Source organism: Elephantulus edwardii, unplaced genomic scaffold, assembly GCF_000299155.1.
Source record: "Elephantulus edwardii isolate Elephantulus edwardi_28Jun2011 unplaced genomic scaffold, EleEdw1.0 scaffold00182, whole genome shotgun sequence".
Taxonomy (NCBI): Eukaryota; Metazoa; Chordata; class Mammalia; order Macroscelidea; family Macroscelididae; genus Elephantulus; species Elephantulus edwardii.
In genome coordinates, this window is record NW_006399932.1 from 2,795,213 (window position 1) to 2,817,806 (window position 22,594).

The 22,594-nt window shown below is 47.4% G+C and overlaps 1 protein-coding gene across 1 annotated transcript in view; it reads right to left on the reverse strand.

Annotated features, from left to right (window-relative positions):
- The window catches only part of HOXA13 (homeobox A13), a 60,002-nt gene that overhangs the window by 2,128 nt on the left and 35,280 nt on the right, over window positions 1-22,594 (reverse strand). Inside the window, exon 7 of the mRNA XM_006896133.1 lies at window positions 740-795. Coding sequence (XP_006896195.1) covers window positions 740-795 — 56 coding nt within the window. The remainder of the gene's footprint in view (window positions 1-739; window positions 796-22,594) is intronic.

Consider the following 22,594-nt stretch of genomic DNA (forward strand, 5'->3'; position numbering starts at 1 on the left):
CTCAGTCCCCTTTCGCCCCTCGTCCCTAAGGGGCCCCAGCCGTGGACTAGGCGGGGAGGGGGACGTGGGTGCGTGGCGGGGTTGAGCCCCGGAGCGGTGGGCGAGGGTCAGGTAAAGCTGGCGGCGGTGGTCGGGGGTGGGAGAGTGGCGAGGCCAGGGCCTAGTATGGGCTGGGTGTTATCTGGAGCTTCTAGGGCTGGTTCCTTTCCAGGCGTCCGTTCATCTTTCTGCAAAAAGACAGACCTCAGAGCAGACACTCTGTGATCTACTTCGACAGCTCCCTGATCTGGGTCTCTCTTCTGGAGAACAGTATTGGGGCGCTCGTTGCTTGTCAGTCCTTGGGAATGCGCCTCTCTCATCCATCTCAGGACACGACTCTGGAAAACTTGGACCGTGTTAGGCGCCCTCGCCCCGTCCCAGTCCACAGTTGTTCAAGGACGTTTTCATGCACCCGCCCCTACGCTCCATCTCTGCCACGCTGATGCGTGTACACACACACACACACTCTCTCTCTCTCTCTCTCACACTCACATACACACCAATCTGTTGCTCTTCACTCTGACCCACTAACAACTCTACCTTCCCCTCCAGAGATTTTGCGATGGAGATATCTATCGATTCATTTGCACGATTCTTCCCACCCCTTGGCGCCAACTTCTCCAGCCGGGCAGGCCGGTCCTAGTAGGGCTTTAAGAAGAACAGGCCCCGTCTGAGTTACCAACTTCCTTTTGGGGCCTACCAAAGCTTCCTGGAGTCGGTGCTGCGCGGAACACTCCGCACCTGGGTGCCGGCTCTCTAAACCCCGGGGCAAGGGGAGTCTTTGGAGCCAGTGCACTGCCTGCCTTCTTCCCACACCGGACTAGGGTGAGCGCTGTCTCCAGCTGCAGAAGATCCTTGTCCTTTCTCTACTCAAGGACCAGCCCGAGACACTTTTCCCCTGCCTGGGAAATGCGACCTTCCTCTGAGACTCTGGTGGGTAGTGCTGCTGGAAGAGGTAAACGCAACCCTTCTTATAACTGCCACGTTTTCAATGAGACTCCCGGGGCTACCTCTCCCATTTCAGTCTCTGAACTGATTAGATGCGCAAAAGAGGACTAAGCATTCAAAGTGAAAGTGGGTGCGTTCCGCGGGCACATCAAGGCTGGAAAGAGGCGCTGGGCTCCAGCCCACCCCAGAAGGGCTAGTCTTTGAGCACTAGCCGGGCTTGGACCTGCCTCTGCTCTTGGCTTGGGGCTCAGCTCTAAATTCAGGCCAGCAGGCGTGTCCTATTGGTGAGCGGCTCCCTAGAGCCCCTGGGCCTCCTGCAGGGTCTCCGGACTAGGCTAGGCTCTGGCGTTTATCTGCCATGATCCCAGACCAATGTAAACGTTGTCTGCTAAAATCTTCCACTTTAAAACCACACACACACACACACACACACACACACACACACACACAGAGTATCCTTTCCCTCTTGCCTTTTTAACAGCTCCAGGTAAATATTGATCTGCCCCCAGTTTACCTTCCAGACTGACCATTTGCAGACTAAGGAACTGGCCTCTGCAGGGTCCTGATTTTTGTGTTAGTTTCCACCCGCTGGTCTCCCTTCCCCCCTCCAAGTGGCATTGTAAAACTCAGGGGGACAAAGAGACAGGGTAAGGTTTGAGGCCCCAGTTCCTGGGGCCTTGAGGGCTATTTTACATATGGGTCAGACACGGCTAGAGGCCAAGGTCAAGTTGAAAGTTGCAATCTAGCCAGCGTGAGAACTGCCCTGCAAGTCCAGGCGGCTACTAAAGGCCCAGTGCCCACTTCCCCTCATTCTTGAGTCCCCTTTCCTTGGGAATTCTCGCTTCTGGCTCCGTTTGGCTACCCAGCGTTTTCGCTGCCTCCGAGGACATTTTGGGGCGGTGTTACCGAGTCTTCTTCGCTACCTCCGGCTTGCTCTCCACCCGGCTTCAAGCCTCTGTTCTTTTCCAGCCACAACTGGGAAAAAAAACCGAGAATACAGACCAAGAAGCCCCAATGATTCTCCGGCACACTTGCCAGTTCAGTTTTGGCAAGGGCATAGCTGCCCGGTGCGCTTGGCGGCCAAGGCCAGCTCCCCAATCCTCCTCCCTCGGCGACTGGAGTCCTTCAACAGAGGAAGGGTCCCCTCTCCACTGGCTGCCAAAGCTGGCAAGGTCCCTCCTCACCAAAAAAGATTGCATCTTGTCCGCTGAGGAACTGCAAACAGGTTTGTCTGGGACGCATGGCGCTTGGGAAAGGCTTCGGGCTGTGTCTGGATTTGGGTTTACTTCTGAAACTTGGTTCCACAGTCAAGGAAATGTTTAAAGTCTGAATTACTGAGATTTCTGGAAGATCTTTAGTGATAAAATTATCTGAACATTTTCTTAACTTCCCACATCTTTTAGTCTTTTTTTTTCTTTTTCAAAAAAGTCCAAAAAACTTCCAAGACGTATTTACTTAGAAGAAGGCACACTCCTCTCCTCTGGAATCTTGATGTACACGGAGTGATTTTTCTACCAGGTCCATCAATGGTGACCTGGCTGTCTTCACTGTTTTAAAATATCTGTAGGTTCTGTTAGAAACTGAGTTGTGGGGATGATTTATAGAATATTAATGAACTCCTTGAATAAATATTGTCTGAATTTCTAGCATTTCTACCCATTTTTCTCTGTCTTGTCATTCGTGGAAATGAGAGAATCACTAAGGATTTTAACTTTTATTTCTTGACTCTTAGAGGGTCAAGGAGACACCAACCTGCTCATGATGGGGAGGAGGGAGATTAAAAAGACCAGAAGGTAGTGGGGGCCTGAAGCGGCTCTGGCTTGCAGACTCTCCCAGGATGCTTCCTCATCTCCAACAGCAAGGCTATGTTTGGTTTGCCTGTATGCCTCATAGGGCATAGAGCCCTTTCTACACACTTTTCTATCTACCAGACTCAGTAATTCCTCTAGGGTTGTAGTGGGGCACCCATGCACTTGAATCCCAACCATGACAATTTTATCCTCAGACCCAGTTATGGGCCAAACTCAGGCCACCACCTGGTATCTGCCTCCAGCAGCAAACTCAAGAGCAAGAGATCCAGGTGGTAGGCCCAGCGTGGAGGTGGTTGCGGTCCCCCAGCATTTTCCTGGTGCTTTTGAGCCTTGGATGGGCAGCATGGACAGAACTGGAGCTGGGGACTTGGTCCTGAGTCCGAGCGTCTTTGTTCCAGGAGCTGCCGAGCCCAGCGGTTCTCTTGCTCCAGTGTCTTGGCAGGCAAGGCCTTTACCTCCTGGTGCTGGCTAGGGTGCCCAGGGAGGCCTTAGCTGTCTTCAAGTGTCCTGCTGTCGAAAGAGACCCTGGCTGCATTTTTCTGAGTCTGGGGCTTGCTGCCTGCCTGGGCACTAGGGCCTTGGGCTCCCAGGGTTAGAAGGGAAGAATACAAAGGAAGAGCAGATTTTAATCAAGGCTGATGCTCATTAGCAAGTGGAATTTACCTGCTCTCTCCTTAAGGAGGCTGTGGAGGACTGCGCGCGGCTGGCCCCATTTCTCTACACCCATCCAGCATTAGGATAAACATTCCTTGGTTGGTTTTAAAGACACTTTGTATTTCAGGATATTCATGTGTTTCTAATGTATCCGTGCAGCTTTACAAGCTGCATTTGCAGAACGTCTTAACCCTCTCCCTTCCACCAGCCTGGGAGTGCAGAGATAATGGCATAGGGAGAAAGATCCAGAGGGAAAGGGACAGTTGAGGGACTGAGGACAGCCAGGAGGGAGAGAGAAGAGGGAAGCCCCTAAACAAGGGGACATCTGTGAATCTGCTCAGCTAGATCATTTAGGAAAAAAAGACAGTGCTGGGGGAGCTGAAGCTGTACCGTTTTTCTTCAGGGAGAAGGACAGGTCCTGAAGCTTGGGCCAGAACTAACCATGGTGGGACAATGGCAATTTTGAGTCCTAGCTCAATTTGCTTTCTAGATTTTTGCACATTTGAAGTGGTGATTAGACATTATCTAAAGGCCCTGGTATTGAGGACAGTTATGGATGAGAAATTACTTGGCATTGTAGTACCCAACTACGAATTGCAAGAGGTAGTGGGATTCAGGGTTCAGAGACAGTTCCAAGTTCAGCATAACCCACAGACACACACCTTAAGATCTCCTTCTGTAGATTTTGAAGGGTTTGTGGTCAAGCATCGCTCGCTCTGCCTTTCTTTCTGGCACTGTGTTTTCTAGACCACCAGTTCGTGATGCCACAAGCCAACCTGATATCCCCAAGCTCCCCACAAGGAACTACTCCATTTGCACAGTGTGGCTAGAGGTTTTAGGACTCCCCCTACCCCCTTGGCACAAACTTGGAGTGTGGGGCATGTTCTTGGGCCCTGAGAGGCCTGAGCAGTTCCAGAGTGGAGCCTCCTAGTGTTGGTTCCTTCCTTAACAATGTTGTTGCTCTGTTTGTGGTGGGACCTAGATATGCAGACTTGCTTAAAATACTGGAGCGTCTGTTAGAAGCAGAGGGAACTCAGAGCTTGGCTAGTGGAAGAGAAGCACCACCCTTTTGCTGTGTAACCTGGTCTGAGGGTGCACCAACCTTCAGGTCTCCAGAGTCGTCCCTCCCCAGTACACACACCCAGAGAGAGAGATCACCCCTCACTTCTCCAGTATGCCACACACACTGGTGACTCTGAGAGTGCTAAGCAGCTTCAACAAAAATAGGTTGAGCAGTCTCCTGTTCCCAATGTCACTGCCACTGTCCCCACAGAGTCCTACCCTCTGATCCTCCACACCCATTCTAGCTGGATACTCATGCCCTCAACAAAACAGGAAACCAGTGTTGGGATTGAGGAATCTTTATGTCAACAAAATCCTGAGGACATTCAGGGATTGAAGGAAACGGGATTTGCACGTAAACCCGGTCCCACTGGCCCCAGCCTTTCCTTCTCACAGGGAAACTGGACAAGAGGTCAGGTGGCCAGAGTGACCGCCTCCATGTGAGTGCATCTCTCCTTCTCTCCCAAAACACAGTCCTGACCTGGCAGTGAATTCTAAATCTGCAAGTCCAAAGCAACTGAAGGATGGAAACTCCCCAACACGACTGCAACTGCAGGGAAGGGGAGCCGGGGAAGCCCTTCAAGTACACACTGAGGTGTGATCAGGACTTTTATGGGCACGTTATATACTGTAATATAACAAAGTACATGCCTTGATAGACACATGCACATTCAGACATCAAACACAACACATGCACATATACAGAACGTGGACATCACACCAAGGCCCTGAATGGGGGGATCACCCTCACCGGACCAGCCTGGTGACATATTTTGACTGCCATCTCTCTGCCCTTTCTAATTTTTTTTCCTGACTGCTTTCCTTCCCCCACAGCTTTGTAAATACACCTGTGCTCAGCGGAAGGTCAATCCCTGCTGGCATTTACCTGCTTCAAATGTCTGGTCCCCAGCCTCTGTCTGGGGACCTGGGGGCCAGCGCTGAGTAGCGATGACTCTGTATGGAGCGACCCCTACTCCTTTGTCCGCTGTCTCCGGGCCCCACGCGGTCCAAGGCTCAGAACGAAGTGGCTCCATAAAAACTTTTGATACTAGTTTTTATGAGTATTTGCACTCTGGTGAGGAGTGCTGAGTATGGACGCTCCAGTAATCAGTCTTCAAGCTTGGTTTTGGATGTTCAGTTTGTAGGGTGGTAAAGGCAGTTTGTGGAAAAGAAAGCATCTGAGGTGGCCGCAGGCTGGGGGGTGGGGTGGGGGGGGTGGGTTGGAATTGAAAGGGGACAAAGTGGTTTTCTATTCCTGGAAATTGAAGATTAAATGGGTAACTCCAAGTGTTATGCAAGGGATCACGTTTTTAATTTGCGCCCTTCTAGCAGATGTAATTTTCACCTTTGCCTAACACACAAAAATTAAAATTTTAAACAGATCTATGAACGACTTTTCCAAAAGAACCCCTGTATACTCAACTTCTAGCTTTAACAACTATTATAATTTTTGTATTTCATGTTTCATTATCCCCCTATGCTTTTTTATTTCCCTCTCTGGACTGTTTTAAAGTATATTTTAGACACCACATCATCCTACCCTTAACATAGGGTTTTGAAGACAGATTTCAAGGCTGGGCTTATATGTGAAGGTGCTGCCTCAGTGTCTGAGGGTAGAAGGGCCAGTGCATTTGAACTTGAGCTGCTCCATATACATTTCAGGAGCAACATGAACATTCATACCAAAGAAATTTAGAGAAAAGACAAAAAGTTTGAGATATGACTGCATTTGTATAAAAATTTTTATGTCTTTTCTTTATAGAAAATATTTATGTACGAGGAAAATTTATGTTTGCTTTCTCAATGAGTGGACCATTCTTTAAGCAAAGATTCCCACTGCTGTATCAGGACTTTTGGAGGGATTTAACCCCCTCCCCCACAAATGAACCCAAAACAACAACGACCAAAAAAATGCCTTGGTCCTTTCTAGATTTTAAATTTCTGAACAAATTATTATTTGTCATTTTCTACAACCTCCCCCTGCTAATAGAAAACTCAGGGAGGTTTCTAATGATTAACTTGGAAGGACAATGGCTTTGCATTGGATTTTCCGTGATATCTTATTGCAACCATCACAGCTTTCCAAAAAACCCGCAAATCTGTGTTTTTGTAAAATTGTCCCCAGCAGTAAGAGATTTAAAAAAAAATATTAATGAAGACCTTGTGGTTAATTTGTTTTGATCTCACTTGGTGCTGCCGTTGGCTCCCCAGCAAACTCGAACAGGACGTTTTAACAGAAAGCCTCAACTCTGAAGAGCAAGAGGGCAGAAAGAGAAAACAGCCCACTTTGATTTGGCACGTTCTCCGTTCTCCACCAGCTAATTGCTTAATAAGTTCTAACCTCACTTGTTTGAGAGGGAACGCAGTTTTTCGTTCCAGTGTGCCCGAGTGTTGGGCTATTTTGCATTTGGGTTGTTTATGGTTCCTTAATTGCCTTTTCTGAAGTGTTGTTAAATATCTGGGACGATTTTATGCTAAACACAACCACTCACAGCATTAGAAAAGAGCCATTTGTTTAACTCATAAGGGATGTGTAAATTAAACTAGAGGAGAGATTATGTGCACATATTTTATATCCATTTGTAGCAACTTCGACCGCACCAGCGAGCAGATCCCGCCCCCACTGGGGGCAGTGAATTACCCTCAGTCTGTTTTGAGTTTTGTGGGGCACCATCCGAGCCTTCTCTGGGCTGCTGGCCCCAGGAGGGGTGGGCGGTTCCTGGTCTCTGGCCCCTGGGCCCTTGGTTGGAGTTCAGCTCGGGTTAGGAATCCAGTTAACGTCTGGGTTAGGATCCTAGAAGCGGGAAGATTCGAGAAAGGAGAGGAACAGAGAGACGTTGTAGACAGGCTTGGGGGGCAAGAGGAAGGGGGTGAGGGGAGGAAGGGAGATATAGAAGGAACAAGAAAATCCCAATTTCCAAAGAAGGTAAGAGCGTCTGCAGTCCAGGAAGGCCTGTCTTTTGCACGCGGCAAGAGTGAGTCTCTTGCCTAGCCTGCCTTGTAGGCTCTCCTGGCGAGCAGAGGACGATGCTTAGATTGCAAGTCTCCCCTCATTTTTTTTTACTAGCACAAAGATAATCTGGGCTCCTCTGGGGTCTGGTGTGAAAGGAGGACATGAGCTTCTCCCACGCGGGTCGGGGAAAGTGAACTCCGGTGGGTACCCTGGTGCGGCCACCGCGCAGGACAGGACACGACACGCCTAGTAACTCCCTGCCATCCACTACTTTTAAAAAGACCATTTCTCTTTATATTTCTAGGACCTAATATGTGGTTATGTCGGGCCAGGGGACCCTCGGCGGGTGCAAAGTAATTTGATGTCACGAACAGCAAGTGGACACGTTTGTCACCCCAGGAGTAGACATCCCGGAGGCCTGCAGTTGGGGCTGTAGGGTCCAGCTGGGTCCAGCGCGCACTTATCTAGGTGAGCTGGGGCACCTGCGCGGGGTGAGCTCCTGGGTGGGAGCGAGGTGGGCTCAGCGGTGGCGAGGGGTTGGTCGGAGTACTGGGTGAAGGGCTGGCCACAGAAACAGCTTGGTTTCTACTGTATCCAGGTCTTCACTTTTCATTCCGGGATGAGGTAAAAGCTGGTTACTCTGACCACACACCTCCACCCTTCAGTACTCCTTCAAGCCTGTGGGTGATTTGATGAAACCTAAAAGAGCTTTACCTCAGGGACAAGGTTCATATTACTAGGTGACCACCAAGGTGACCAAGCAGGGCCATAGACCTTGTGTTTCTGTAGGGATACATTTTGATCTGTGACAAGGGCTGGTTAATGTCTCATTGCATTCACATACTTCCAAATGCATTTAATTTTCCAGTGTCAAATGCAATTCAAATTTCAATTGCAATGTAATGGAAATGCATTCAAGGCTTTTGTTTGAATGATCTGTCCCACCCATCACTTTCAGTTGTTTTGTTTTTTGTTAGGTGTGTGAGTGCTGGTGTTACACAAAGAACAGGGTTTCTTGAGAATGAGGATGACAATACATCATGATGAGTTAAATGAGGAAGGTATACAGGAATACGGCCATTCTCATCCCAGTTCCCCACAGCCAGGCTGCTCCCTACAACCCTCAGGTCCCATTGACCTGGAAGCCTGTCCTGTGGAGCTCCAGGCCCTCTGCTGGGAGCCTAGTTGTGGCTCCATGAAATCCTGAGATTCTTGCCCTGAAATAAGGAGCATTGTCAACGAATCTTCTGTATCATGTGGGAAAGCAGCTATTTTCATACTGTTCTTCCTGCCTGACAATCCTAAAATGACCAGGAGTCCACCACAAATGGACTAGCGTGAGTAGTTGACCCTCTGGATAGGGGATTTTCCATTCCCTTTGAGCAGGTGACACTGGCCAATAGAGAAGCTGCAAATTGGGATCTCTGAGATGGCATGCCTATCTATAGGATCTAAGGCTAGGGAGGCAGAGTTTGGACCAAAGAGACATAAGGTAAGGGACAGTACCCTAGATAGCTGGGAGCATTTCCACAAGGTTCGGAGTGGTGCCTGGTCCCCTGCACTCACTAGACAGTCCCCTGTAGAGGAGGACGTCAGTCCAGCTCAGGGCCTTGAGCATCAAAACGAATTGTGTCAAAAATGTCCGAGGAACTGGGAAAGCTCGGTTCCTGCAGTCCTCCATCGCACCTGGACGATTCTAACTGCGGTTTGTGAAAGGGAGAGACTGGCCGCTGAGCAGGATTGCATCAGTGTCTGCCCCTCCGCCTCACCTGGCCTGTGCAAAGATAAACGGTTGGTTTCTAAGGCCATGCAAGGCCCACTTGTGAGCGCTCCAGGGTTTTGCTTTCTTCCTCTCACAGTCACGGGACCAATTGGGCTAGAATTTGGGGGTTTTGGGCCGCGTGTGCTTATGCTCGGTCACTTGGACAGCAATCTGGTGAGGGAACCAGCAAAGGGGAGCAAGATTTTTTTTTTTCTCTCCAAGGGGGAAATGGGATCTTGGTCCTGAGCCGGGCCAGCTCGGATCGTAGGGACAGTGGGGCAGCGGGGGACAGGGAGGGTTCTCTTTGCAGCTGCCCTGTGTCCCCCTGCCCAACCCCAGGGGCTGGCGGTGGTCCGCCCGGCAGACGGAGAGGATGCTCGCGCCAGCTTGGTGCAGTTGCGATCTCTTTCCACTAGATGTCTTCTTAGTTAATGGGAAGAGAAGGGAGCTGTCCCCGCGCCCAGACTCGATTTCCCCCTGGTTGTTTGAAGTCTGGCCTTCCTCCGGGAAAACAAATCCCTTTGCTCATTTTCTTCCCTTTCTTGTGTCTCCTTGTGGGCCCCATGCTCCAAATCCAGGCTCTGGAAATCCATCAGACTCAAACGCTGGCTCCCTGCAGGCCGGAGTCTGACGGGGCTCACGCCCTTGGAATCTTTTTATGACCTTTGATGTGTTTAAATAACATGGCAAGGCTGAGCACACACCTCGGATTAAACTTTAATCGGCTGCAGTCAAGGTCGTCCAGGTGGTAAATGCGTTTCTTCCGTCGTCTCCTGGTGGATACTGTGGGGTCCAAGGTCTGGGGGCTCAGTCCTGAGACCCCAGAGCTGCCTCTGCCCTGGTCTGGGTTAGAGGACAGAATCTGGCCACCCCATGGCTCTCCAAAGGGGACAGCGGAGGAAATGGGATTGGAGGCAAACACCCAGGGTGGGATAATGGCCTAAGCACGAGTTTTTTTTTATAGTCAGGAGAGAGAATAGTTAAAAATTCCAAGAGGCACTTCCAATTTCCCCTGACTCCAGAGAATGATTGAAGGTCCAAAGTCATGGTCAGTGCCTAGATACCTTCCCCAACATGACCCTGAAGGTTTTGCTTGTGGTAATGGTGCAACCAAGTTAGTGGATTGTTTTGAAAACTGTCAAGCTCTTGCATGGTAGGTTGGGGTCTAGAACCCAGGCCATGAGGAACCTTGCCTAGTGCATAGAAAGAAGGTTAGCTTGACTTTCATCTGGATCAAGTTGCTGGATTTATTAAGGAGAATTGTCTTAGGCAATATGGAGGGCGCGGGGGAATCTAAGCCTAACGTAGCACAGGAGATGAGGACTATCACTGTGCTTTTAGACAAAGCATCAGGAGCAGTAATTTTTGGTTTTTGTTTTGTTTCCTAGGAAGAGTAGAAGGTTCAGGATCAGGATTAGGATGGAAATTAACTTTTTGCTGTAAATACTTTTGTCTTTAGCAATGTGTACTAATTGTATGCATTAGTTGTCAGGGCTATCCTCAGAGAATGGGGCCTGGTTATCTCATGGCCAGCTATCCCTCAGGAGAATCCCGTCTGCACGTTAAGACTTTGGATTCAGGGAGGCATTCAGCCTCAGAGACATGTACTCAGATTCTTATTTTCATGGGTAAATTCTGAAGCCTGTGTCATGGGGCTAACTCCAACATGAAAACAAATATGCCCTCCTTGCATAAAAAAAGCCCTTATCCATTCACAGAAACAGAAGAATCCCATTTTTGAAAAACAAATTAAAGCTTGGTCTTTAATTTTCTTCCAACACCAGAGTACTTGAGTGTTTGTGGATAAAGTCCCCACATGCTCCCCTTCCACTCCAGAGACTCTTACAGCCCCTTATGAGGATGAGAATTAGGTTTGCCAATTCTCACTTCCAAAGTTCAGGCAATTCCATACATTTAACTGCATGTTGAACTCATGAGTTAGAGATAATAACACTATTACAACTCAAGTTATTTTAAAATAAATTCTTCATAGAGCCCTTTGGGGGCTGGAAAGTCTCTATATCTTAGTCTGGGCGGTGGTTACCCGAGTGTATAAATATATAAAAGTACAGCGAGGTGTTTTGTTTAAGATTTTGTGCTTTGCTGTATGGAAGTTATAGTTATACAGCAATAAAAAAAAGTGCTTCCGCATAACGACCTGTGAAGTAGGTCTCGAGGTTATTATAATCATCTCCACTTTATGAATGAAGCAGGTAAGATTCAAGGAGAGAGGGAGGGCCCCCAGGCCTCCGCTCGAGTGAATAATCTTGGAGAATTTCCCCCTTCCAGTTTCAAATAGTTTTGGGGTCCCCCTCATTTCTAGCAGACTTCTCAAGTAACAGTAAAGAGAGTCTTAAGGTGCTTCCCTTTCTATGGCTGAGAACCACTCACAGACCGGGGTTTCCTCAGTTAGCCCTCGGTTAGGAGGAGGATGGGGCTTAGAGGATCTGGAGGTGCCGATGGAGGACGCCTGTACCCCTCTAACGAGGTCGAGGTCGGGGCTCTCGGAACATTTTCTCTTCCTTTTCCAGTCACTTCAGCTCACGTGGGGCCCGAGGCCCTGGAGGCCCCTCCAAGCCACTGCGCTCTCTCCGCGGGTCTCTCGGTTTCTCAAAAGCGCAGGACTGATGGGTTGGCTGCAGTGAGTCGACTGAAGACATAGAAAATAGTATTTATTCCAGGCACAGTCGCGGAAGTCCTGAAATACGGAGCCATGATACTTTATTGTCCTGCCTGCCTGCAGCCTGTAACTACGTTCACGATGTTTAACGTGTGCAAACGCGGGAGCCGCTTTCTGGGGGTGAACACCGGCCTGGCGGGCTGGGGAGGGTCTGGAGAGAATGATATCCTTGAGTCGCAAACATTATTCTGCTCTTACTGTAGAAGGTCCCCTTTGTGGTCCTTTTGTGAGAGGCAGGGAAATGTTTGAGTGTGGCTGGTGGCTTTTACGCGGGCAAACCGAGTTCTTTTTCTTTCTTCTTTCTCTTCCCGGCTTGTTCGAAGTGTCTGTTGAGTGGTTTCTGTATCAAGTTCAAGGGCGAGGCTGAGATGAGGAGGGAGGCGCACAGCGCACAGCCAGCGGAGCGGCCCCTCATAGGAGGCGGGGCGCCTCAGGGAACCGAGGCTGGAGCCCGAGCCGTGGGGGTCTCGGCAGAGTCCAGGACTCCGCATCAGGGCTGGGCTGTCCCCACCTTCTCTGCCCCCACCTCATCTGCTATGGGACTGTCTTCCTATAGTGGAAATGCCACCGTTAGCCCTGGGCGCGCAGCTCTGGGGCGGGGTCTCTGATCGGCAATGGCGGAGCTGACCTGGGGTGAACTTACTATTTCAGGTTCCAGTCTTGGGTGCTGCGGGGCCAGGAGGACAGCTGAGATGGAGGCCACCCCCGCCTCCACCCCCGGGCCTGCACGTCCACGCCCTGGGCCAGGCCTTGTAAGGACTCGTGTAACGCCTTCTGCTGGCATCTCATACCTAGATATGCACACACCTCGGGTTCAAGGTCAGCATCCACCCACCTGCCCCTCATGACTGGTTCTCAGAGGACAGGCTGGAAAGTGACCGCCCCCCTGAAGGCCAGAGATCTGTGTCAGCAAGCCTTGAGGCTATGAGCTCCCAAATTTTCCATTACAGCACTCGCTTTTAGGAAAAAAAGAAGGCTCAGGGGTTTGGTGCAAGGCTGGGTGTGTTTTTCGCTCAGTGTCCCCCCCTTTCGCGTGCGTGAGGTCCCTCAAGCGGCTCCCAGGAGGAACGTCCCCTCAAGTGAACTGAAGGGGTACCCACCCGAGGACTCCATTGTTTGAGGCCTGCATCCTCCCCAGAAACGAATTCTAGGGCCTGGGCTCAACCTTAGGACAACCTTCTACACCACCTGTGTTCTCTGTTTTTTTCCATCGGACTTGGGAACTCATTTTAGGCTGCTGTTTTAAAACAAATATTTTAGCTAAAATATTGGGCACTCGTTGCTTGTTGTGGAGTATGTAAGAAAATCGGTGTAAGATCTAGGGCGCATTTTTCTGAGGCCTGGCAAGGCTGTTGGAGCCCCACGGCATGGGGAACAGGCTTCGGGGAGGGCTCTGGAGGATGACAAAATCCTTGGGAGGGAAAGGCTCACACAGAGGAAAACCAAAACCGACCAGACATGATTTGTTCTCTGTCCAAATGCATCATTCAAGAAGAATCCTTCTGGGCTACGTTTTGGGATCTGAGGGTTCTCAGATTCCCAGTGGAGAGGATAGATCCCTGCAATGTATGCTCCCAAGGTCCTCTTTTGAGGGTGCAGACCCTGTCTACAGGAAGAGGGGGAAAGGTATAGGAGCTATTGGGGCCCCTGATTTGCTGTAGCCCCAAAGTTCATCCCATGACTGAGAATGAAGTTGCCTAGGCTCCCCAGGATTTTGAGGAAGGAATTAGTTACACAGCAGCTAGAAATTGGAGGACAGGAAGAACCTTGCTGTCCAAGGAAATGTGAAGGTTCTCAGAGTCTCCATTGTTCTTTCCTGTCTTCTTTTGTCTCTGTCACCTTTCCTCTCCCAAGGGATGACTGGATCTCTACATTAAGGAGGCAGGAAGACTCTGCCTAGTGACTCAGATTGTAGAAGCCTTGGAGGTGGTCAGGGCTCAAAGAACTTTTAATTCTATTCAGTGACCTACAGACTCATAGCATGCATGGCAGGACTATGAAACTGGAGGTTTGGGTTGCCTAAAAGGCTGAAATAAAGTCATTTCTATAGATTATCGGCTTCAGCTCAAAATCAATGTTCCAGGAGGAATGAGGGCATATGTGCTATTGTCCTTAGGTTCATGATAATAACTTCTGTTGTTTTTCTCTCTTTTACAAGTGAGGGCATCTAAATGTCCTTATAACCATCCCAATATCAAAACCTTCCTATGGGAAGTAAATCTGAGAGCAAGGCCTTCTTGGTTCTCCCGGACTTGTGGTCTCAGCTCCCTGAAAAGAGCCCTTAGCAACACAGAAAGGCTCAGAGGGAAGCCTCCCACTGCTGCAAATGAATCCAGAAATGGTGGGTGGTTTCTTTTGAAAGGCTGCTTGGTCTGGGGTCTGGAGAAGGGCCGGCTGGGCTGACTGAAGGCGTTTCTTGCATCTGTACCCAGCTAGACTTGAAGAAATCTTGAAAAAACTGGATGAACAAGCCTTCCTGGAAGACCCACATCTCTTAGCTCCCTCTATTTTCTGGAGAAGGGGTTCTCTGGTTGTGGGTGACCATTGCCGATTCCATTTTCCAGATTTGGTTTTCTTGCCCAGGAAAATGGTGAGGGGGCTCGTTTCACTATTTTCCTAGAAGGGAATACGCTCATTCTTATGCTTTCTGTTTTCTATTAGCCAAACAGAGACTCCACATAAGATAATCTCAATGTTTCCCTCCAACCTCTGAAACATGTAATTTGGGGGAGATACTGTATTTAAAATGCCAATCCCAGTAATGAGCCTAGCTTAGCAGTGTGAGCTCCCACCCTCCCCTTAATGAACAGAGCTGTCGAGAAATTATTTCACTTTGATCTAGTCTGTGACCTGAGTTTTTGGCTTAGAGAAGACTGGGCGGCTAATTGGATTCCTCAGTTGCCTTTAATCTCCACCTCAACACTTGGAACCTGACCAAGCTGAATTAAAAGGAGTCCGATAAACAAGATGTAGCTGGCTTCCAGGTTAACAGCAGTGAGAAAGTCCCCCTACCACTGTGGGGTTTAATGATCACAGTGTGGTTGGCACCTCACAAAAACCATGAGGCTCTAGGCCCCCAGAACCTGCAGCACGGAAGTCTTAGAATCCTTCCCCCAACCCCTCCGGACAGACACCCTGGATATGGCTTAATTAGAAAGAGAAGGGGGGCGGGCAGGAGACCGGGAAGAAAAACTTACAGTTGGTGGAAGAGGCAGGGCTGGGGGGGGCATCTCAAAGGGAGGCAGGACGTTGAGGAGACTGTCCCTGGGAGAGGAAGCAGGCTGAGCCTTTGAGGGCTGGACAGTAAAGATTGCAATTCGAATTTCCAACTGTGTTAAGAAGGGTGAGGGGGTGCAGGAGGGAAATAGGAGATGAGGGGCAGGGTTATGCTGCCTGAGGGGCTGGGAACCAGGGGCTTTATGTAATCTTTTCAGATGGCAGGATTTTGTGTTCTGAAAGCCAAGCAGAAAGAGGAAGGAGTCTGCTGGGACCTCCTTATTTAGTTTGGGGCCTGAGAAGGGGTTCTCTTGGACACCCCTTCTGATGCTCCAGTTTGCTCTCTGCTTAAGGAAACCGGAAGAGTTTTTGAAACAATGTTTCCTCCACAGCAGAGGGAGCTTCTCAGTCTCGGCACTTTTGACATCCATCAGCTGGATAATTGTTGTGGGGTTGCTCTGTGCATTTGTGGTGGTTAGCACTATCTCTTTTCTCCACCCACTAGATGGCATTAGCAGTTACCCCAGTTGTGACAGCCAAAAGTGACTCCAAACATTGCCCAATGTCCCCTGGGGGCCAACCCACGCCAGCTGAGAACCACTGTTGTAGGCCTCTTTGAGCAGAGAATTTCTGGGGGAAAGTGGACTATTTTGCTTGAAATGATCTTGCTGGGATTTCAGAGAGTCCCAAGGAAGCAGCATAAAAGATTCCCTGATCTGTTTTGGGCCTCTCCTGCCTGGTTGGATCATAAAGGTTTTCAAGACTGTTATAATCCTCGAATACAACAACTCCAAGAAGCCTTTGAAGAACCTCGTGTCTTATAGAGCTCATAACCCAAGCTCTTGTTGACTAAAACTCAAGGATCCTATAAACAACACACAGGAGCCTTGTCCTATCCTGCACCTTCATCACAATCTCTGCCATGCTCAAATTTTAGACAGTGTGTGTGTGTGTGTGTGTGTGTGTGTGTGTGTGTGTGTGAAAGAGAGAGAGACAGAGACAGACTTAGAGACAGAAATACTGGGAGAAAGCCAGTTCAACGACTGGACTTTTGTGTAATCTGTGCTATTGAGGTTATCAGGGAGTAAAGTGTCTCCTGCAAACGCTATTTCTAGGCTGCTGCAAGAGGGATTCTTATTCAGGAAGTGACCAGTGAATTGGCACCTATTATTTTCCCCTAACTCTCAGACTTGGCGACCATGGCTCTGAGCAACTACTGTCACCCAGATTTTCTGGAAAATTGTAATGTACAGGGAAAATATGTGTTTGATGTAATTTATTGAACTCTTAGCAGCATTACTACCATGCTGGTTGATTGTTGTTGTTAGGTGCCTTCGAGTCGAGTATGACTCATAGTGACTTTATGAATAACCTTGGTCTGTCCTGTGCCATCTTCACAAGTCCTGACTCTACACTAAAACCCGTTGCGGGAGTCACTGTGTCAATCCACCTGGTTGAGTCTTCCTCTCCTTCACTGACCCTCCACCCTTCCAAGCATCAAGTCCTTCTCCAAGGAATAGCCCCTCCTAGCACCATGTCCGAAATACGTGAGGCAAAGCCTCACTCATCATCTTTGCCTCCAAAGATCACTGAGGCTGCGCCCTCTCCAAGGCGTATTTATTCGTTCTTTCAACAGTCCATGGGATGTTCAGTGCTCTTCTCCAACAACACAGATCAAAGGCATCAGTTCTTCTTCTGTCTTCCCTATTCATTGTCCATCTTTCAGATGCATAGCAAGTGATTGGAAAGACCATGGCCTGAATCAGGAGCATCTTAGTCTTCAAACTGACATCATGCTGACAATGCTGATAGAAAAAAAATTAAAAAAGGTGTGATATAAAAAAGTTAATTTCTTTATTTTTAAAATTTTACTTTTGGAATGTGAATATATCTATGTATCTACACACACACCCACACACACACACGAAGGAAAGTAAAGATTGTGAGAAACTGATTCATTAATTCACATGGTCACAAGGAAAATTCTGCCAGAATCTCAACAATAAGAAAAGTAAATTTATATCCTTTACATATATATTGTTTTGGTATTTTGTTGATTTTTTTTACCCACATGAAATGTCTTATAATTACTCCAGAATGGGCTGTAATCATTTGGGGTCACCAGTGCATGAAGTTGCAGATATTTGGCAAAATGACTGCTTGAGAATATATGAAGGTTTCATTACCTGGCACATATTAGCTAATTTAATGTGCCAGGTGACATAGTGAACTAACCAGTGGGTAACTATAAGACAGAATCAGCTTGATGGTTGATGAGTTTTGGTGTTTTGTTTTTTTTTTTTGTTAACTCTAAAAGGTAGAATCTACCCTCACTAGCATCCCCACCTCTCAGACGGGGAAATGAAGGCACAGACAAGCTAACCAGCCTAGAGTCAAACATCTAATAAGAGACAACTGGAATCCGGGTATTCAATCTAGGGCGCATGCTCTTGGTGACATGCTGGGTGGGGCCGGTCACCTACAGGACGGGCAGTGAGCATCTTTGGAAAGGGCTAAACCTGCTGCCACTGCTCTAGAAACCTCATTTTGAACTTCAGGACTAGACTTCCTGTCAACCATGGGCTTCTTAGTGGAAACTGTTTTGATGACTAAGAGTAAATGATGGGAAATGTAATGCATATCTCGGGTATTTACTACCCCAGGAAAACAGGAGATGTAACGAAGGAGGGAAGTCTGTAATTGTAGAAAAACATCAGTTCTAGTAACAGAAATCAGTGGCAGCCAGATACATTCTCCCCAGGTTTCCGGCCCTGCTGGTGGCCCCTCTGCCAGGCTCCATACAGGCAGGAACCCCCAGAAGAGGAAAGGGGCCTCTTAGAGGAGCCATCAACCTGTCACCACGGCTGGGGTGAATATGGCCTCTGAGTTGGAGGGGGTGGAAGCTAAGCCTTTAGCACCACCAGCTGCAGGGGTGTGGAGAGGGGGCTGTGGAGAGGCTGGAGGCAAAGCAAGCCTTCTCTATCGGCAACCACAGCCTGGGAACAGACATTTATTGAGTCAGGAAGGCTGGGTGATGGGCATTGCTTGACACTTAACATGAGCAAGGTGGTCCTTTCCACTCACGTAGCACTAATAATGTATACATATGTGCATGTATGAGTTTGTGTGTGAGAGAGATGGGTGTGCAGAAATATAACTGAGTACAATGAAGGTGCAAATAGAAACAACGGTATAAATAGTATGCTAAGCCGTAGAACTATGGCATATTTCTGCCATTGGAACACATCAGGCCTACACCAGTTGGCATAGGCTATCTGGATGGTAAGAGTTTTTGGATTTAAAGGATAGGGGTTGGTCAGGTTAAGGCACTGGGTGCAGAGAGGAGGTTCCGTGTAGCCTGAGGTTTCGCTGACTTGGGCAGACAGACAGAGGGAGACATTTGGATGAAGATACAAGAGGGGTATTGGGATTAAGCACTCACACAGTTTGATTAAAAATGAAGACTTAGTTTATTCAGAAACTATTATTTTCTAGGTGCTTTACTTAGCATGTTGTTGTTCTATGCTGTCAAGTTGGAACTGGCTGACTCTCCAGTCGTAAATCACATAGGAGGAGGTAGCCGGTCTTTCTCCCTCAAAGCTGCTTTTGGATTTGAACCAGGTACTTTTATATTGGTGGCCCAATTCCTTACCACTAAGCCACTGGCGCTCCCTTAACTTTATATATATCACCTCAATTAATCCTCACAACCTCCCCACGAGTTATACTGCCATTATCTTTCTTATATCTGGATAAACTGAGGCAAGGGGCGGGTGACTTGTACAGGTTCCTGCAGCTGGAGGTCAGAAGCCTGGATCTGTGTGACTTGTGGCTGTTTTCTCAGTTACTCTGAATGGGGTCATAGTTGAAGGTCATGTGTAATATGAGGGTGGTCCACAAAACCAGAAGACTTTTGTTTGTGGATTTGCTTTTTTTAAGAAGAATCACAGAAGGAAAAACATTTTTGTTCTCATGTTTCTATATTTCCCTGTGGGCACTGTTAAGTGGCATAGAGATCGCCGATAGGGATATTGTTGCTGTGTACCATCGAGTCAGAACCAACCCATAGCTGACCCTCTGGTGAGTTTTCAGAGGTGATAATCACGCAGAGGGAGACTGCCCGTCTTTCTCCCATGGAGCAGCTGATGGGTATGGATAAGAGGATCTTTTTCTGTGGTGAGTCAGAAAGTACTATCTGTCTGGGTTGCTGACCCAGGGCTTGATGGTCAGTGTGGAGACCTCAAAGGTGCCAGGTGGAGCGACACAGCTGGGCAGGCAATTGACCAGGTGAAATCAAAGCCCTATGAAACCTGGACTGCAGAGCTGGGGAAGGGGAGGTTGAAGTTGAATGGGGGACCCAAAGAGCCTTTTTTTTTTTCAGAGAAGGCCATGTCCCTGGGAGCTCACTTAGCTCATACATTTGCAGAATCATCCCTGCCAGTTCTCTGGCTCCAGAAGATGTAGGTGAAATAAAAATGTTGTAGGTGAAAAAAAAGGATGCCCGTGAAATGAAAAAAAAAAAAAATTCAGGTGAGAGAAAAAAACCCAACAACACAAAAACAAGTTGAAAGAACTCATAGCTGTCCCCGCAGTGGATTTTCAGAGACTGTATTCACATGGGAGGAGATTGTCTATGTTTATCCCTCAGAGAAGCTGGTGGGTTTGAACTCCTGCTTTTGGTTTGGCAGTGAAAGTCCTTACCCATTAGATCACCTTGTTGTTGTTGATTGCCATTAAGTCGAGCATGACTCATAGCGACTCTATGAACAAAAGGCCTGAAGACGCTCTACAACTGTCAACACTTACTAAAGTTCATAGAATTTCTGGAGGCATGCAATTTAGGAAGTGGATGCCACTCCTTAGCTTCTTGAAATAAAAAAAAAAGAACTCTAATTTACTTTCTTAGGGATTGGTGAGGACAAATGGAGGGCTTAGGGGTCTCATAGCTTACTTACAGCTCTGCAATTTAACCACTTCCAGATCTGCAATCTAACCACTGAGTGACCTTGAACAAGGTTATGGGACTTCTAATCAGAGAAGAAAGTTTAATGACAACTGTAATGTGTGTGTGTGTGTGTGTGTGTGTGTGTGTGTTTGTGTGTGTGTGTGTCCCAAAGGCTAGGCTCAAATAAGATCTTTGATTCCATTAACACTTATAAAAACCCCCAAACACCTTGGTTTTCATTCAACCATTCATATACACCTTGTCTTATAACATTGCTTATAATTGTATAGTGGCTGAGCTTCAAAATCCTAGTTTCCAAGGAGGAACTTGGTTTTACCCTCTCTAAGACAGACCTATTTGTTTTCTTAGCAGTTCATGGTATGTTCAAGATTCTTCTCCAGCACCACAACTCGAAGGCATCAATTATTCTTTTGTCATCCTTAGTCATTGTCCAGCTCTCTGATGCATAACAAGTAATTGCGAAACCATGGCCTGGATTAGGTGCACCTTAGTCTCTAGATTGACATTGTTGCTTCTCAGTACTATGAAGAGGTCCCTGATGGCAGATTTTCTCAGTGCAATTTTTCTTTTGATTTCCTGACTGCTAGTGCTGATTATGAGTGTTGATTATGAAACCAAGCAATTGTTAACAACCTCAAATTGTTAACAACTTCAATCTCTTCTCCATCTGTCATGGTGCTGCCAATTGGCCTAGTGGTGAGAATCTGTTTGGCACTTCAATTTTCAAATATTTGTTCTTCATCTTCACTTATATTTTTTTCATGAAACAATAGTTATAGAAATACTGCTTTTTCAAGATATCATATTGTGTGTGTAAGTATAGTGTTTGATCAGTAAACCATTGCGCTGTGAACACATTTGTGCAACCAACAACAGAGAAAGAAACTGAACATACCCAGCACTCATTTCCTCTTAACAGGGGCCTGACATTTAACACCATCTAATATTTATTTTCATTTAAGAAATAAGGGGTGTGTGGAAAGGCACTACCATTAACAGTGTTGTGTAGAATTCTGTTATCTGTCTTGTGCTATGGTGGAATTGAACTGATCTCTGAGCACAGTTATTGCTTTTGGATCTTTTCAAGGGAGACTTGGTTTCTTACAAGTGCCCTGTCACAAAACACCAAGCCATCTGAAGCAGCCCCAAAACTTCTCTGGGCTTCCATGTAAAAATGCAAATCCTTCCTTCTATGACTAATGAAATTGGTGTGTGAACCATTTGGCAGTGATAAGGCTGATCTAGAGCATGGCTTGTTACTGTTAGTATTACTACTCCAGCCACCGTGACTGTATGATGATAATAAGAGAGACATGTAGGGCAAATGCGTCTAACAGATCTGCTGCAATAAATGTGGGGCTTTCCTGAGGCTCATCATAAAGCCCTAAAGAGGTTTTACTACTTTTAATGGCAACTGGAGATCTCGTAGAATGTTTCTGCCTCTGTAAGGAGAAGCCTCTGTAACAGTTCCCTATAGCACCACTGGGTGGTAGGTTGGAAGTCACTGGTCTGTCCTCATCATTAAAATGTGCTGTCATGAATTCCAATCTAGAAATTGTTAATGGTATGATGTATTGCTCTCTAAAGAGTCTCTCCTTACCTCTATCCTTCATCTTCTTTATTTGGCAAGGAAATGGATAAAGGTCCAGTTACCCAGACTAGAAAGCTTGGAGAAGAAACAGCACAGTCCCTAAGGCAAGCCCCTCAGAGGCCAAAGATCCTAATCCAGCAGAATAGGGCCCTTCAGGCCACTAGCTCTTTGCCAAAGTGGTTAAATGTTTACAGAGCAGAGATGGCAGTAGGCAAAGATAAAATAATGGAGTAACAATTTCTTACACATGTATGGACATGAAAAGAAGAGAGAGGTATCCAGAGTCTGTGCGAAAACCTTAGTTTGTGTGTGTGTATCTGGAATATTCTGAGGTTTCTCTTAAGGAAATAAAATGAAGTTTTATGCGTAAGTAAATAACCACAGCAGACTTTTAGTGGTGGAGGGGGTGTGGCTTTTCTCCGTTTATTGCTTCTGGGTGTCATTTTCCTCCACGAATATAACACAAGACAACCTCTTCATTTCATACTCATTTCCCATGGGTTTGACTGGGCACAAGCTTCTGGGATGACCTTCAGACTGAAACAGTCCTAGCTCATTCTGAGCAGAGCCGTATTTTCTTCTCTCTCAACCTCACGCATAATACCCCTCCTTTTCAGTTCCTGCTTTTGGAAATTCTTTTCAATGCAACTTGCATAAAGTGTGAAGCATGTGTGGACTGAATAGAAACAAAACCTACATTTTCAAAATCCACCCTTTGGGGCTGCTACATTGAGAGACCTATGTTCAGAGCCAAAACAAACTGTATCTCTGAGGAAATAGGGAAAGAGTGGATTAGAAATGGGAATACATTCAACAAATCTTTAATTTAAATTTTATGAATAATTATTGTTCCTGTGTCCTCTTAAGTCAGAACTGATTCAAAGCTGACCCTTCAGTGGGTTTACATGGGAG